At 40.4% G+C, this 17,448-nt stretch overlaps 1 protein-coding gene across 3 annotated transcripts in view; it reads left to right on the forward strand.

The window, feature by feature from the left end:
• The first annotated feature begins 11,959 nt into the window (after window positions 1-11,959).
• The window catches only part of LOC109458707 (binder of sperm protein homolog 2), a 33,924-nt gene continuing 28,435 nt past the window's right edge, over window positions 11,960-17,448 (forward strand). The window contains exons 1-2 of one of the 3 annotated variants that reach the window (XM_074316174.1): window positions 11,961-12,276; window positions 16,606-16,632. In XM_074316174.1, the coding sequence (XP_074172275.1) occupies window positions 12,204-12,276; window positions 16,606-16,632 (100 nt within the window). In that variant the 5' untranslated portion in view covers window positions 11,961-12,203. Of the gene's footprint in view, window positions 12,277-16,605; window positions 16,633-17,448 lie in introns of all 3 variants that reach the window. The other 2 variants (XM_019752579.2, XM_074316173.1) reach the window with 2 other exon arrangements.

A 17,448-nucleotide genomic window follows, 5' to 3' on the forward strand; every position in this document is an offset into this window, starting at 1 on the left:
CCTTGTTCCCTGTCTGAATAAACTGTAGGTGCTTAACATTTTAGGGACTTGACTGTTCTTTTGAGAATCCAGACCTTCTCTCTAGGAAAATGCTCGTATGTCCTTGTGGTGGAGACTGCTGTGTGTTCACCAAAACCAGCTTTATTTTCCTCTCAAATGCACAACTGAACTACGTTTCCCAAAGTCCCTTGCAGTTAAGCATCATGAGTTTGGGCCCATTGAGGTGGAAGGGAGTGATGTATGTCACTTCCTGGCCTGGCCAAGAAAACTCTCCTCAAAGGTTCTCCAGACTCTCGATTTTTGTCTATCAGCCGAACGCAAAGAACGCACAGCGCACTGTGAAGCCTTAGGGGATGGTGGAACCTCAAGATGGAAGAAGCTTGGGTCCCTGCTGACCAGAGGTGGTGCTCTTGTTGGATGTTGTAGGAGTAGAAAATAGAATGTTACTGTGCTAGGCTGCTGACAGTTTGGAGTTTGTCTGTTGCAATAGCTGTTCTCACTACCCCGATAAATACACACCTTTTTAATATAAATCTGGGGTTTCATGAACTCTGGTGCTTGCCCAGTGACCGCAAGCTAGGAATCTCTGGAATATAGAATGTGATCATTGAAAAAGGAATTCATGGAATGAAAGCACATAAACATGAGAGTGTTTCTTGAGCCTAACCAAGGAAAAAGCACTTGTCAGGCAGAAAAGGATTCTAATTATAGAGAATGTTTCACTATAGCTTAAGTGAACTATATGTGATCAAGGTCTCTCTTTGTTCTATTTCCATGCTCACCGTACAATCTTTGGGTGGTTAATTTAGATCCTAGATACATTAAGAATGTAGCCTTCCATTTACTAAAATGGCTTCTATGAAAAGGAAAAGCAGAAAATAACAAGTGTTGGCAAAGATATGGAGAAATTGAAAACCTTGTGCACTGTTGGTGGGAGTGTAAAATGGTACATCTACTATGGAAAATAGTATGGATGTTCCTCAAAAAAATTAAAAATTACCATATGACCCAGCAATTTTACTTTGGGTATAGAACTGAAAGCAGGTTCTCAAAGAGATATTTGCATACCCGTGTTCACAGCAGCATTATTTACAGGATCCAAAAGGTAGAATAACTCAAGTGTCCATCAACAGATAAACAAAGTGTGGTTTATCCATACAATGGAATATTATTCAGCCTTAAAATGGAAGAATATTCTGACATGTGCTACAACATGGATTGAAGACATTATGCTCAGTGAAATAAGCCCGTCACAAAAGGACAAATACCATACGATTCCACTTATATGAGGTACCTAGGGTAGGCAAACTCTTAGAGACAGAAAGTAGAATGGTGGTTGCCAGGGGCTGAGGGGAGGGGGAAATAGGAGGCATTTTAATTCAGATGGTTTAGTTTTGCAAAATGAAAAGAATGCTGGAGATTCATTACCCAAAAATGTGAATGTACTTAACACTACTGAACTGTACACCTAAAAATGATTAAGACGGTAACTAAATTTTACGTTCTGCGTATTTTACCACAATTTTTTTAAAAAAAAGTGTAACGAGAGTGATCAAGTTAGTGTCTGTGGGTTCAGTCCATTGGAACTATGAGCCCCCTCTTTTTAATGAACATAGCATTTGCATTCCCCCTACTAGGGGCTCAAAATTATGAAAGATGCTTATGTCCATTATTCTATTTAATCTTCAAAATAGCCCCATGAAGGAAATGCCATTGTTCCTCTTTCACAGGTGGAGAACCAACCTCAGAGAGGTTACATTGTTTAACCAAGGTCAGACAGAGAAAAAGTGGCAGATCCAGGGTCGAAACTCCAGGTCTGTCTGAGATGTCCACTAAGCCATCTTGGATCCAGGAATCATTACTTTGGCCTACTCATTCTTTCCAGTTTCTAAATCCTCCCCCATCATTTTTCAGTAAATTTTGTCTCAGAGGATTAGAGGAGGAAGACCGCCCATCCCAGCAGGTAACTGGACCAGCGGTTCATCTTGGCTGTTCTCTTCTTTCTGGATTTAAGGAAGACACAAATTTTGCTCCAGGGGGTCTCCTTCCTCTTCCACTAACTCCCAGGTTTGATGCCATGTGTGCTGTTTTTCTTTCTATCCCCAGAGAGTAATAAAGAATAACATTATTACAGGAAAGAAAAAAATAGAAACTGTCATTATGGAGGGGAGGGTGTGATGAAAAGGAGAGATGGAGCATTTGTTGAGCACTTACTATGTTCCAGGCTAGATGCCCAACACATTGCATGCCACTTGGTTCTCATAAATCAATTGATAGATACTTTTAATCCCTTTTTTACAAATGAAGAAACTGGGGCTCAGAGAAGCGACATAATTTGCCTGAGTTGGTTACACAGTGAGGAAATGGCAGGATTCTAACCCACATAAATGGCTTCAAAGGCTCTATTCATCATGAAAACAGTACATATAGCCTTAACCCTCCCTGTGGACCACACTCATCTCTTTGGCTGGATGTTAAAGTACCTTAACAATCAGCATTTACTATCTTCATCAACCAAAATTTCTACTAGCTCTATTGGCTCCATGCTATTTCCTCAGTGACACCTAAAAATGCCATTCTCAGCAGAAACAACAACCCAGGGTTTGGAATTGGTGGTCTGGGCTTGTCTTGAGGCTCAGCTACTATTACCACATCTCCTCCTGGCTACGAGTTTTTGGGTGCCTACTGCAACCACAAGCCAATTTACTCCTAGAAACCTATGGAGAAGGCATGATCAGCTTTATTTTACAAAAGAGGGACACTGAGATTTGGAAAGTTAAGTCACGTACCCAAGGATCACAGATGGTGACAGATCTTGGATTCAGCTGCAGACCTGTCTACACCAATGTCAGAACTCTTAAGCTCCATAAAGCATTTCCCCTCTACAGGCTTTTGTTTCCTTCCCTGCACAGTGTACATTAATAATTCCTGCCCCTGGGGGAGGCCATGAGGGTCCGATTAGATCCTGAGGTAAAAGTGCTTTTTGTTTGTAAATTATTTGTTACATTTATGAATGATTAAGACAAAGGTCAGGGCAGCTCAGGGGAGAGACATCAAATGGCACCAACTGTTAACCACAAATCCAGGTGACGGGCTGACAATCAAAATCCCCAAGCCACTGATTTAGGTTCTCCACTAGGGAGGTGGCGCCGCTGAGCACCTGAGCTGCAGAATATGCCCCCAATTTTACCACACCTGGCTTTCCTGTCACATATGGGGGCATCTTTCTGATTTCTCTTGTTATTCTTAATCATAGCACCATCCCTCAAACATGCTTTTCCTGAGTGACGTCTCATTCTCTGCCTACCTGCCTAGGACTCTAACTCCGGCCGGCGGTTCAGACCCTGGAGTTGGACCTGCCTTTGATGACAGAGGCTGCCTGCTCTGGGTTCAAATCCTGACTCCACCATTTAACACCAGGGTGACCTTGGGAAGTTATTTAAATTCTCCAAGCCTGAAAAAATGGGAATACTAACTAATTCTATGTACTATTTACGCTTCTCATCATGATTCACTGGGGTCATTGAAGATAACAGGTAATCCTCACTGAATGCTACACACCATTCTAAGTTCCTTAAAATCCTGATACGAGCCCAATGACGTAGATATTAATACTATTGTTATCCCCACTGCACGGATAGAGAAATGGAGGCACAGAAAGCTTAAGCTCCTTGCTGAAGATTGCAATCATTGTAAGTGATGGAGCTGGTAACTGAATGCTGACAATCTAACTCCAGAAACTGGGCACTTAGCCACTGTTGTTTACTGCCTCGAGGCTGAGCATGAGTCTTAGTGTGTGCAAGCACTCCACAAATGTTAGCCAAAATAGTGTCATGGTTCCTAACAGACATCTCCAGCCAAACTTCACTTCTGAGTGTCAGAATTGTGTTTTCAACTGACTCCTGGACATGTCCATCTTAGATACCCATCAAACACCTCAAATTCCAAAATTTGGCATTTGCTATGTAGCCCAAAATGTCTTATCCTCCCCGACACATTATTTAATTTAATTGCACTATGTTTGCTATGGACTAAACGCCCCCAAAACACCTCATATGTTGCAATCCCCTGAAGGTGATGGTAATAGGAGGTGGAGCCTTTGAGAGGTGCTTAGGCCATGAGGGTGGGGCCCTCCTGAAAGGGATCTGTGCCCTTATGAAAGACCCCAGAGACCTCCCTTGCCCCTTTCACCCTGTGAGGACACAGTGAGAAGATGGCTGACCTTGAGGAAGCGATTTCTCACAAGACACCAAAACTGCTGGCACCATGATCTTGACCTAACCAGTCTCCAGAATCACGAGGAAGAAATTTCTGTTGTTTACAAGCAACCCCATCTGCGATATTTCTGTTACAGCAGCCCGAAGAGACTAAAGCAGTGTTTTTCCCAATCTCTCCAGTTATCACCCCAAGAATAAAGCTTTGCTGTCCTTTTGTCCTCTCTATGTCCTCAAATCCAGTGGATTCTGCTTTTTCTGAATAGCTAGCTGTAGAACCCATTCCTTTCTCTCTGTCTCTGCTATTATTGATAAAATTCAGGATTTTACCATCTCTCACTAAACTGTTATGATATTCCTCTCACTGGTGTCCTGGCTTCCAGTCTCTCCCTTGTCCAGTCCACAAGGCTGCTGACAGGCTCTCTCTGGGAGCATGCTTTTATGCATTCATTCAGAAACAAATACTTACTGAGCACTTACACAGTGTGGGGTGCGGTGCTAGGTCATGAGTACACAGCAGTGTGTGAAATGGGCATGGTTCCTGCCTTCACAGAGATGACTACCCATGAAGGAGACAGACAGGACCTGAATACACCAGTGACAAATGTACCTCTTAGATGCGATTATTGCTATGAAGCCCATGAACCTAAGGATTAAGTGTGGCAAGGTTATCTTTCATTGGGAAGTCAGGGGAAGCACCTCTGAGAAAACGACATGGAAGTGAGACCTGGAGGAAGAGAAGGATGAGGCAGACATGAGGGGAGCTGGGGTGTGTGGGCAGAGCTTGAGATGGTAAAGAGCTGGTTGTATTGGAGGAAAAAAACAAACTGGCATGTCTGGGGCCATGAGCAAGGAGGAGTGAGGCCAGACAGGTGCTTGGTGAGGTAGATGGGGCAGGACCCTGCAGTGCCTTCTTTATATTCTCAATGCAACTGGAAGCCGCTGGAGGGATTCAAGGAGGGAGAGGTGGCATTCATTAATTCAAAATTTTCCATCACGTTTATATAATAAACTCCACAGTCCACACCATGGGTTTCCCCTGGAAGCCCATCCCTTCTCCTTCTTCCCTCCCCCTTTTTATTAAGGAGGGTGCAGCTCACCGTGGCCCATGCGGGTATTGAACCGGCTACCTTGGTGTTATTAGCACCATGTTCTAAACAACTGAGCTAACTGACCACCCCCACACTCTTCCCTCCCTTGATCTGCACCCGCTACACTCGCCTTTTTAATGTGTTTTGCACAAGCCGAGCTTGCTTAACCTCAAGGCCTTTGCATTTGCTGTTCTGTCTGCCTGGGATGCTTCCTCCACCCCCAGATGTTTGTATGGCTTGCTTCTTTGTACCATAAAAGATTTTGTGCAAACATGAGGAGTTGATATGTACTGACGTTCTGGAATATTATTGAATCTATTTTGATATTAATAGAAAATAATTTGGGGGCAATTCAAGACAATGATTGAACTGTAAAGTGACCCTTAATGGCCAGAGTCCCACGTCTGGAACATGCTGTTTAGGACCAAGTTATTCCTCAAGTACTGGCATGTTCAAACATTTGGAGGACCCTTTGTCCCAGGCCATGGGGTAGCTGGAGCTGGCAGCCTGCTGCTGTCACCATGTTGAAAGAAAGGTGTGGAGTCAAACCACAGTCAGACGTGGGTAGTTGTCCCAATCTTCAAATGTGAGAAAATAAAACCCACCTCAAGATCTTATTAAAAGTGCAGTAGATGCTTGAAATTTATTTGCAAATGGCAGAGGGCATACAAGTCAGATGACTAATAGGACAGGAGAGAGATACACTTTGCCACTTGCTCTAAACCCTTTACCACCTATGGTCTCATGCTTACGTCCCTGCCTCACCGAAGGTGCACCGTAGTTAATTCATTAACCTCAAGCTGCTGGGTAGCTTTGGGAAGGTCAGTTCACCTCTTTGACCTCCAGTTCTCAATGTTCTCATGTGTTAAGTGGAGATAATAATCTAAATATGGAAACTATTGTGAGAATTACGGGAGCTCACGGGAGTAAGGGCCTGGAGTATAGTGTATCTTCAAATTACGTCTTTTTGCTGCTCTGCAGCAAATGACTCCATATCTGAACCAAAAGCTCCATGTAAGACACACACACACACACACACACACACACACCCCTATTCTGTTATGTGCTCAGGCTGCCTTTGGAGGAAGAAGCGACTGGACGTCAGAACGATCTCTTTGAATCTCAGCTTCCTCCTTCATAAAACAGGAAGAATGAGTCTTACCTTAGAGGGATGGTGAAAAGACTTGTGGAACCACACAAATATTAGTCCACCACCAAGAACTTAACAGGCAATTGTCCAGGCTAGTTCCTTTACTTCCATCTCTTTTCCCCAAACTTAGGATACCGGCAGCCTTTGTCCTTCACATAGTCTGCCTCCACCCACTCCCTCAAGTTCCTTAACAGAAAAGGAAATCTGCCCCCCAGGCCACCTGCCCACTTTCTCTGGCCTTTCCTTCCCAGGGCTCTAGAGCTGTGCCGTCTAATATGACAGCCACCAGCCTCTTGTGGCCCCTGAGCCCGTAAAATGTGGTGAGTTCTAAGTGTCATGTGTTGTACGTGTAAAATACTTGCTGGATTCTGAAGATGAAGTATTATGCAAAAAGTAAATATCTCATGAATAATTTTTGTGTTGATTACATGTTGAAGTGGTAATATTGGGGATGTCATGATTCAACAAAGTACATTATTAAAATAAGTTGCAGCTCTTCTTTTTTTTAAAAAATGTGGCTACTATGAAACCTACAATGATATGTATGGCTCATTTTATATTTCCTCTAAGAGAGCCCCCTGCTATAGACCCTCATTCCTTGCTGTGGGAGCCCCCAGGCCTCACTTCTCACACCCTCCCAGGTTTCTAGGTTGAGGTGTAACTTTGAGAGAGTCCTTCTTGAGAGTCCTGAGAGAGTCCTGTCTCCACAAGCCTGCTTTAAGTTTCTGCTCCCATGATCCCTAGATTATCTGGGAATTGGCCCGACTGTTTTGCCCCCAACCTGTCTGTAGTATGAGACTGCAGGTTTCCCCAAGGAGGGTTTTCTGTAAGTGGTTACAACCATAGGCAGTTAGGATGGGATAGCCTGTGGCTCATGATGCCCCAAGATGAGCTCATACATATCAATGAGGCCCATCAAATTCAATCATGTGCATATTGATGGGCTTTTTGCAGGAGTGGGGGGTCAAGGTCAAGAATATTAATGAACCAAAGAGAACATACCCCTCCATAGTCAGCTACAAGGAAAAGAACAGGTTTCAACTGAATAATGAAAGACCAAGAGCCATAAAATTTTCTGGTGAGAAGGGAAGCATGGGAGAATCGAAACCAGCTCTCTGAAACACATCTGATTTTTCCCAATGTTTAAATGCTATTCTACCATTCTGAAAAAATGTGGTGAACGTCCACAACTCTCCCTTTCAGGATGGACACCGTAGAGATTTACCCAGTGGGACGGTTGATCCCAAATAGGATGCCTTGGGTTTATAGATGAGGAAACTGAGGCACAGATGTGCTGAGGGATTGGCAAAAGCCATGCAGCCATTTTGGTAGGGAAAGTGGGGCTTGAAGTTACCAAGGGGTCTCATTTTGTCCCTTTGGTGCTGTGTTCTCATTTCACAGGCGTGAGTGTCTTCAGAATAACAGGGATTGAAGTTTCAATTTCTTCACATGGCAGCCTCCTTATCTACGTGGTCTTTGTCACTGTCTCTGTCTCTGCGTTTACTTCTTTCTATGTCTCTCTTGCACCATCTTTCATCTTCCCTCCCCATTTCTCTTTCTGCCCTTGTCTCTTTTTTCCACCTCTTATATCTCTCTGTCTTTGAGTTTTATTCATTCTGTCTAATTCTGACTTGAATATCTCTCACTATATAATCATGACCGTGGCCTTTGGTCAGACAGTCCAATTGCCTCATTCACTATCTTTTCTGGAATCCCCAAATACTTGTTGGATTACTGACTTTTGTGATCAGCGAGGCTGTTTTCATCTGTAATATACATAACCTGAGTAATGCTAACAAGACATATTTTTAAATTCATTTTACTATGCTAATATTCACCTGGAAAGAGGAGTGTATATTCTAGATATAACTGGCAAGTGAAGCTTATGTACTTTATATGTAGAAATTATGTCAGTAAGACTATAGATCTAACTTGTTCATGCAAAATGCACCAATAGTCAATGCTATTGTGAACGCAACATGAAAAAAATCAGTTATTAAGAACTTTCAGATGTATAGAATAAGGAAATATATTAATAATCTATGTGAAAATTGTGAAAGTGAATTAACTAGTCAACTTTCAGGAGAACACTATATCCCTTTAGGGTAAAATATTGTTGTGATTGAAATTATCATAAAAAGGCAGAATAATAGAGATTAAGTATTTACCTATATCTATATAATTATTTTGTATTCCAGACTCATGGTATTAAAGAGAATCTTTAGGAATCACATTTTTAACGGTTAACCCACAGGTCTTTAAAAAATCCTGTTTTAGAATTCTTCCAATTGTGTGAGCAATAAGTTAAAAGCACAATGTAAAGGGAATCCAATATACGTGATGGAAAGAGAACTGACTCTGGGTGGTGAACACACAATGTTGATGTATAGATGATGTAATACAGAATTGTACACCTGAAATCTATGTCACTTTACTAATAATTGTCACCCCAACAAACTTTAATTTTAAAAAAAGCATAATAACAATTTTGCCGCTCTTCATGTTAACCATGCAACACCATCTTTTCTTCTAGCTATAACAAGGAATATAAAACAGCATGAGAAAAAGAAGAACGTGGCAAAGAAAAATGGGATACTCTAATCCAGTTTGTTCTCACTCATCAAACCTCAAAACACCGTATTTTACAAAAATATTTTCAGAAAAAAATTCCTTTGTATTTATGGCAGCTAAGAATTTAAACAATTTTAAAATAATTGCTGTGCATAGCCAACAGATTTTAGAAGTTGAAGATTTTTGAGATTTGCTCAAGCAAATCCTAGATACAATGTCCTAGGGGGAAAAATGTGATTCAAAAACTTCCTTGAATTATATTCTGCTGTGCATACAAAAAGTCTAGTGATCATATTAGATGCTTAGCCCATTCATCAATACTCAGGCATGCAGAAATCACATTTCTGCATAACACGAACAAAATAAATTAAAAATGTACAAGAAGATGGGTGAATGAGAAATTCAACTCTCTTCTACTTTATTGGGTCTCCTATGGCTAATAACAAAGTGAATCTGATTGAGGAAATATTTACAGAATGGGAAATTGGTGACATGCCTTACAATTGTTATTTATGTGGAACAAAGATGGCGAAGGCAGAGACGAGTGATTTAGGAATTGCAAGTGTATGATGTCCTAACATACTTTGGTTTTGTGTTCATAAGGAATTGACCATAATAACAAAAAGATAGTGAGTCAAAGACCAACTGTTATGTGGTAGAATATATTCCAGAACTGCCTATTTGGGTGAAAGATGTTCAAACAAGAAGGGAAAGCAGCTATTATGTGTTCAAAGGCTGCTTGAACAACATCGATACCTAGCAGGGCATCTCCTGGCTCACTGGGTCAGCAAGGAAAGACTGTCTTACAGAGAGAACGGTTGTATACAGAAAAGTTGAAGAAATAATGAAACTGTGCTCTGAGAACGGAAGGATTGTATTTCTTGCCAAATCCGTGCTGATAACAGAACAAGGCTGCAGGTCATGTTGTCGGACAATCACAATGAGCACTAAACACTAATTCTAAAAGACATATGCACCCCTATGTTCACTGGAGAGTTATTTACAATAGCCAAGACATGGAAGCAACTTAAGTGCCCATCAATAGATGATTGGATAAAGAAAATGTGGTATATGTATACAATGGATATTATATTACTTAGCCATAAAAAATGAAATCTTACAATTTGTGACAATATGGATGGACCCAGAGGGAATTAAGCTAAGTGAAATAAGTCAGACAGAGAAATACAAATAGTGTATGATCTCACTTATATGTGGAATCTAAAAACCAAAATAAACAAACAAACAAAACAGAAACAGACTCACAGATACGGAGAACAAACTGATGGTTGCCAGATGGGAGGGGGTTGGGGAGCTGGGTGAAAAGTGTGAAGGGATCAAGAAGTACAAATTGGCAGTTACAACATAGTCATGGGGATGTAAAGTACAGCATAGGGAATATGGTTAACAATGTAATAATTATGTATGGAGCCAAGTGGGTACCAGACTTACCCCGGGGATTACTTTGTAGGTTGTCTAAATGTCTAACCACTATGCTGTACACCTGAAACTAATATAACATTTAATGTGAATTGTAATTGAAAAACAAAATTTTAAAAAGAATCCTACTTACTATAATAAATGCACTTTTATTATAAACAGAAAAGAAAGGAAGGGAGGGAGGGAGGAAGCAGGAAGGAAGGAAGGAAGGAAGGAAGGAAGGAAGGAAGGAAGAAAGGAAGAAAGGAAGAAAGGAAAGATTCACCCTAGAATACCATTCTATGCCACCAGGTCAAAATCCACCATGGACTTTATAGTACCCCCACCCCTATTCAAACACATCCGAGGTAGCGCCTGCACACTAAGCTCTCCTTATGTTACATTAATGTAACTCTATAGAATACGTATAACTTACCCCCCTTCTTCCTTTAAGTGTAACCCAAAACCCTCCCTCGAGGAGACAGATTTGAGCCTTGCCCCCTGTCTCCTTGACAGCTGACTTCTCAATAAAAGCTGTTTCTCAAAAGCTGGTGCCCTGGTATTGGCTTCTACACACATTGGACTGCAAACCCTTGCTCGGTAACAGAAGTTCAAGTGGTTCCCATGAGACGAACACTGAGAGGCTGGTAAGAATTCTCAAAGGCCAACTGTATTGTCTATGGACACATCTGTAGATCCAAGATATAGGAACAAAGTTTCTCAAGTGATGCTTGTAGGAGGTAGCATATGCACACGGAAATGACGGAAATAAGTGAAGGAACAACTATGGCATTTCCAATGACTTGGTTTCCCCAGACGTGGGTTAGCTTTTTTAAATTCTTGAGTAGGCTTTTATTTCACTTTTAAAAATCTATTGTGCAAGAGCAGCAGAAGTCACACAGTTGCCAGTGTCTGATTTGATAGCTGGTGACATTTTGATGGCTGTAGTGTCGGGGCTTTCTGTTGTCATTTTCTCCCAGGGGACATTCTTGTGTTAAAGATAAAAAATAACAGAGACAAAATGATAGACATGCTTTTGATTATTAAGACTAGAAGATGGTGTGTTTCAGAATTCACACAGAGTTAGGAAATGTCAGTGACTATGAATCTTGCATTGCTTTTTCCACAGAGCTGCAAAGGCACCCACAGCCCATTAGGGTGAATCGCCAAGGGCAACCCAAGGACCAGTGACCACTCTGAAGGTAAGCACAGCACAGCTGCCTCGCGCAGGAGCCTCCCTGGGCCACTCCCGGGGACTCTTCTGCTCTGGCTTTCAGAGAAAGGTAAGATCCAAGACACGGAAATCCTATGACTGCTGGTGTGATCCTGGGTGAGCGTTGTCTTGACAACCCGAAATTCCTCATCATGACTCTTCTCATCCTTGTCTGTATTTAATGCCAGTTATCTGAAGTGTTTTTTTCCCCCTGTATTTATTTCTATGCGAGGTAGGTGTGTTGCTTTGGAGCAGAGAGGAGGAGCGAGGAAAGATGGAAAAGGAGGAGGAAGAGGGAACAAGGAGGGGCAGGGACAGGGAGAATGGGGCGGAGGGAGAGGGTGCAGAGGAAAAAGGAGATGAGAAGGAGAAGGGGTGTTAGAAGGAGGAAGGAGAGCGGAGAAGGAGGAGACTGGGGACAATGGAGAAAAGGAGAGGGGAGAGGAGGAGAAAGGAGGGAAGTGAGAGATGGAGGGAGGAGACCGTGGTTGGCCTATAAAACCCTGAGATGAGCTGGTGGCCCTCCACTCCCTGGAAGGAGGACCATGGCGCTGCACGTGGGGCTCCTGCTGGTTTGGGTCTGCTGGCGTCTCAGTGTGGTCGGTCAGCTGCTGGAAGGTGAGGAGCGTTGTCACAGTATCTGGGGTTGGGCATCAAAAACCGAGACTCGCACTTCTACTGCCTTTGGTAATGAAACCTGAGAAGCCGTGGACGGTGAGTCATTCTTATTTCATGGGCTCCAAGAAGGAAAAAGATACTGTCTATGCTTTTCAGATATTTCCATTTAATAGACACGATCCACTGATAGGCTGAAAAAGACAAGCAAACAAAAAAAACTAATAAAAAAATGAGAGTAGGAATGTAAATTGGAAAGTCTATTGATAGAAGTTACTTGATAACCCTTCACTCCCGTATGTTTTAAATGCCTTATGTAGAGGTTTTGAAAATGAAACTAAGTTTTGGAGAGCCTGTTTTATTCCTTTACCAAAATCATGTTGCCTGTGCCTTTGTCAATTATAAAGTGACAATATAAGAAGATACTTCATCATGGATGCATTTCTTACATGTTTGTTGAGGATTTGCTAGATTTGTGGAAGCAATTTTTTATGGAATGGTGAAGAATCAGGATCTGGCATGTACTACTTTAAATATTTTTCAGGCCAACTTTGTATTGAAAAATAAATCAAATGGGGGGTTGATAAATGTTTCAAAAAGCAGAAAAAAGAAAACAATGCTCTCCAGGTAACTATGATCACTGCTTTTTTATCAGTTAGAAATTTTATTTTACGCTTATTGAAAAAGAACACTTTTGGACTTGGACATAGATTTTCTTTTAAATGAGATATTCTTTTGTATGTACATAAAAAAAGAAAATATAAGTGAAATAAGCTGATTAAGATGGTCCTAAATTTCTCCACTTTTGGTGTCTGGCTTCCTGAATTATCAGTGTCATATTTTTCCACATTTATCTCGGTGCTGTCAAGAGTCAGTGATTATATTCCCCAAACTGTCCTTCGTAACCCCATGGCAATCTTGTGGTTACCAATTTGTGCTTTAATCCCCTCACCATTTCTCTTATCCCCATCCTCCTCCCATCTAGAAACCCTCAGTTTTTTCTCTTTGTCTCTGAGACTGAGACAGTTTGGGGGAATATAATCAATAATGTTGTAAAGATTTTGTAGGGTATCCGATGGACACTTGTCTTATTAGAGAGACCACTTCATGGACAGTGTAGATGCCTGACCACTGCGCTGTACTCCTGAGGCTGAAGCTGCATAATAGTGAATGTCAACTATAATTTAACATATATAGTCACAGGATATGGAATATAGCCTAGGGAATAGAGTCAATGGAATTGTAACAGCTACATATGATGTCAGAGGGAGTAGATTGGGGGAAGGGGTTATCACTTCGTGAGGGGTGTAAATGTCTAACTATTACATTGTGTTGTACACCTGAAACCAATAAAAAATAAAATAAAATAAAAAGAGTCAGTGATGGCAGCATTTCTTGAAACAATACATAAAAAAACTCAAACGCATTGGCTCTAGACATGTTCTCCGGTCTTTAAAATTATGTAGTGCTAATTTACTTTTAAGAATAAGCAGTAATGGTTATTATTATTGTTATTATCCGCTATCTCCTTCTCCTTCACAAGCATCTGCTACCAGAAGTTAAGGGGGCCCCGTTGTTGTCTCTGGGAGTTTCTTTTGAGTCAGTGACATGCATACTACAAATTTTGATGCTGGCCTTTTGAATATGGTCACATTCAGTGCAAACAATAACGACCACGTCCCCACAGCAATCCAGACTGCTGGTCATAAGATGCCGTCAAGAGTAAGGGGCATTCTGACTTGGGAGACATCAGAGCACCAAAAGCCTTGCATTTTTGCATTTTAGAAGCAATGAGATGGTAGGTTTCGGGTCCTGCTAGGTCTGGCCTGAGAAAGGAGATACGATTGACCTGGCAAGGCTTCACAGAGGGTTGGGCTGAGGGATCTCATTCCAGGGCTAGAAATCTGCCGTGCACAAAATGTCATTTCTCCACTATTACAAGCTGTCAGGGCGTACTCTGGGATCACAGTGGGGTCCCTTCCAGGGAGGACTGTCCAAGCCAGCAGCCCCTGACATGCAGTACAAACCCAAAGTTCTGCGGTTGGTAAATTATACTTTTCTATCTTACATAATTTTAATGGGTATTAAGCAGCATGTACCTCGTGCTGTTTGGGGGGAAAATCAAGACTTTTCATTCTATGTTTATTCTAAAATTCATTCTAGATTATAGTTCACTGTAAAATTGTAACTATTTTCAAGATGTGATTGGATTAACTTAATAACAAAGATTTAATATTTAGTTAAGTCTGCGATGATTTAACAGTAAACAGTCTTTACATAAAATCACTTTGTCAGAAACCATCCAAAAATGACAAAACAAAAAAATTCAAGTTCGACAGAGGTGAGGAGGTAAGCATTACAGGTGTCTTGGCTCATGAAGGAAAAATGGTTGAGAAGTCCTGCTTTAAGAAAAAAAGTAAAGCCATCAGGCAGTTTCTCCCATTGTAAGAATATTAAAATATTTGAATTGGGGGAGGATTTGATACCTGAGGTTCTCTCCCCATTTTACAGCTGAGCAAACTGAGGCAGCTGACTGGTAAGTGCTTGCACCTGTCTTAGGGTTTGAGCCATTAGATTCCACTGAACCATCTCCCCCAAGGGGGACTCAAATTGAATTGCCAGATCTACTCAGAGCTTAGTTAACTCTTGTGAACCTTAGTTCTCATGTCTATAAGATGGTGAAAACAATGCCTGTCTCACAAAGTTGTTCTGATGCATTCAATAAAATATAGTGCCCAGTATATATAAGATGCTCAATGCATTTACCTTCCCTACATATCCCAGTGTATCACCTTTACTGTTCTCTCCTTGAGGAAGGGATTTCCATTTGGAAAGTGACGACTCCAAAGGCATGAATCTCTGACAGTAGGATTCAGACATGAGTGAGATGTGGTGACAAAAACTAAAAACGTGTAGTGTTCCGTATCAGGAACACCACTAAACCTTCCCTGAAGACAAGCCTGAATCTTACTAACGACAGACAATAGTGATGACATGAGGGTGATGGTGATGATGATGAAGATGGTGATGAGGATGGTCTTCCAGTAGTTATAACACTGTTGATAACAAGAGCAGCTATAAGTTATTAAGTGCTTTCTTTGTACCAGGCATTATTCTAAGTAGTTTATATGCATCCTACATCTGTTCTTCATAACAATCCCCTGAGATAGGTAAAATTCTTACCCTCATTTCATTGAAGACAATCTGAGGCACAGAGGGGCTGAGTCATGTTCCTAAAGTCACACAGCTAGCTAGTAACAGCTGGGGTTTGAGCTAAAGATTTTGAGAAAAGTGTATTTTTTAAGTCACATCTCTGCACTGTCAATTTATATGTATGTGTCCTCCTACTGATATGCTTCACACTTGTAAGGGATGCTCCCACTCCTCTCCTTATGCCATGCTTCCTGCTCCTAGAAAAAAGTTTCATAGTTTTTAGAGGTTACCTGTTCAAAATCCACAGGCAAATACACACACGGATATCCTGCCTGTATTCTACTTCAAGAAGTGCAGTTGAAAATGTGTGAACAAGGGACAACTCTTTTATTATGAAATGCCTTATTGCTTTCTTTGAGATTTCTCGTAACTTCAATATTTGCTGGTTATCAAAGTCTCCTAAATTTGAATTCTGGAGCAATTTTTAGTGGATATAAGTTCTCCATGGTTTGTAAAAATCTATTTCAAACGTGAGTGAGTCTTCCATCTGGTAAGGGAGAAAATAATAATGATTATTGTAAGAAGAGAAATCCTTATCACTGTAATAAAATTGTTACCATATGATAAGTGCTTGCTATGGGCTGCGTATTGTGCTCCGCCATACATTTTCATTTAATCCTTACAACAAACCTACGGAGTTGAACTGTAGAGACCCCTTCTTTTACAGATGCTAAAACTAATTTGATCTCATTGTAAAAGCCAAGGACACGTAAGTAAAATTTTCTCCAACTTGTACCTTCCCGATAGTACTAAAAAGAAATAGAAGAAAACAAAAGAATGATGAAATGATGATACACGTTTTTCCTACTCTAACGTGGTTTATGTTATAGGAAAGTGGGGGGAAAGTCAGTCATTTACTTTTGCCTGCTGAATTTTTTGTTTTAAAAATAATTTTAATTGTTCCTGTTCACTAACAATGTTTGGAAAATACAGTTGAGGCAAAAGAAAAAAATACAAATCACCCACAATCACACTACTAAAAAGAAGCACTATTGAAATTTGGATGTATCACCTTCAAAATATTATTATTATTATTACTAGAATATAATTTGGTATTTTGTTTTATTTCAAAGCCTAAATCTAGTGAAATAAATATTTGTTTAAAATTGTGTCTTTCAGATGGTACTGAAGGTGATCCAACTATAAGTGAGTTGATCAAAACTCTTTTATTAGAGTTTCTTTTTAAATTTTGCCATAAAATGTGAGGCCGTTGAAAACTATACTTCTTTTTCTGGTAAGAAATCATATTTTTCATGAAAAATTACTATTTTGTGTCCTTGTATAGAAGAAAAAGTATGTTCTGTGTTTTAAAAAATGTTAAAAATTGTTAAGGAAAAAGAAGAAAAGAACAATAATAATTTAATTGCAAATTTTACTGCTACTATATTTTAGTAATCCAATATTTCATTATACACAATTTTATAATGTGATTTTCCTTTTGCAAAAATAGTCTTATGGAACATAGTGAAATAGAAAATGCCATTTTGTCACCTAAAGATGAGGTACAAAAACTTTCCATATCTACTTATATTCTCATTTTTGTTAATGCCTGTATGATATTATAAAGCAATAATCTATTTTTAAATTTCCATAGTGATTGATATTTTGGATATATATATATATATATATATTATTTATTTATTTTTTTTTACTATTATTAACCATGCTAAAATGAACATTCTTTTAAGCTTTTATTAAAATAAAAAAAAAAGATTTTTATTGGGGAAGGGGAATAGGATTTTATTGGGGAACAGTGTGTACTTCCGGGACTTTTTTCCAAGTCAAGTTGTTGTCCTTTCAGTCTTAGTTGTGGAGGGCGCGCAGCTCAGCTCCAGGTCCAGTTGCCATTGCTAGTTGCAGGAGGCACAGCCACCATCCCTTTGTGGTTGAGAGGACACACTCCAACCAACTGAGCGGATTCCGGGAGCTCAGCAGCAGCTCAGCTCAAGGGCTCAGCTCAAG

This window comes from Rhinolophus sinicus, linkage group LG11 (genome assembly GCF_036562045.2).
Source record: "Rhinolophus sinicus isolate RSC01 linkage group LG11, ASM3656204v1, whole genome shotgun sequence".
NCBI classification, from domain to species: Eukaryota; Metazoa; Chordata; class Mammalia; order Chiroptera; family Rhinolophidae; genus Rhinolophus; species Rhinolophus sinicus.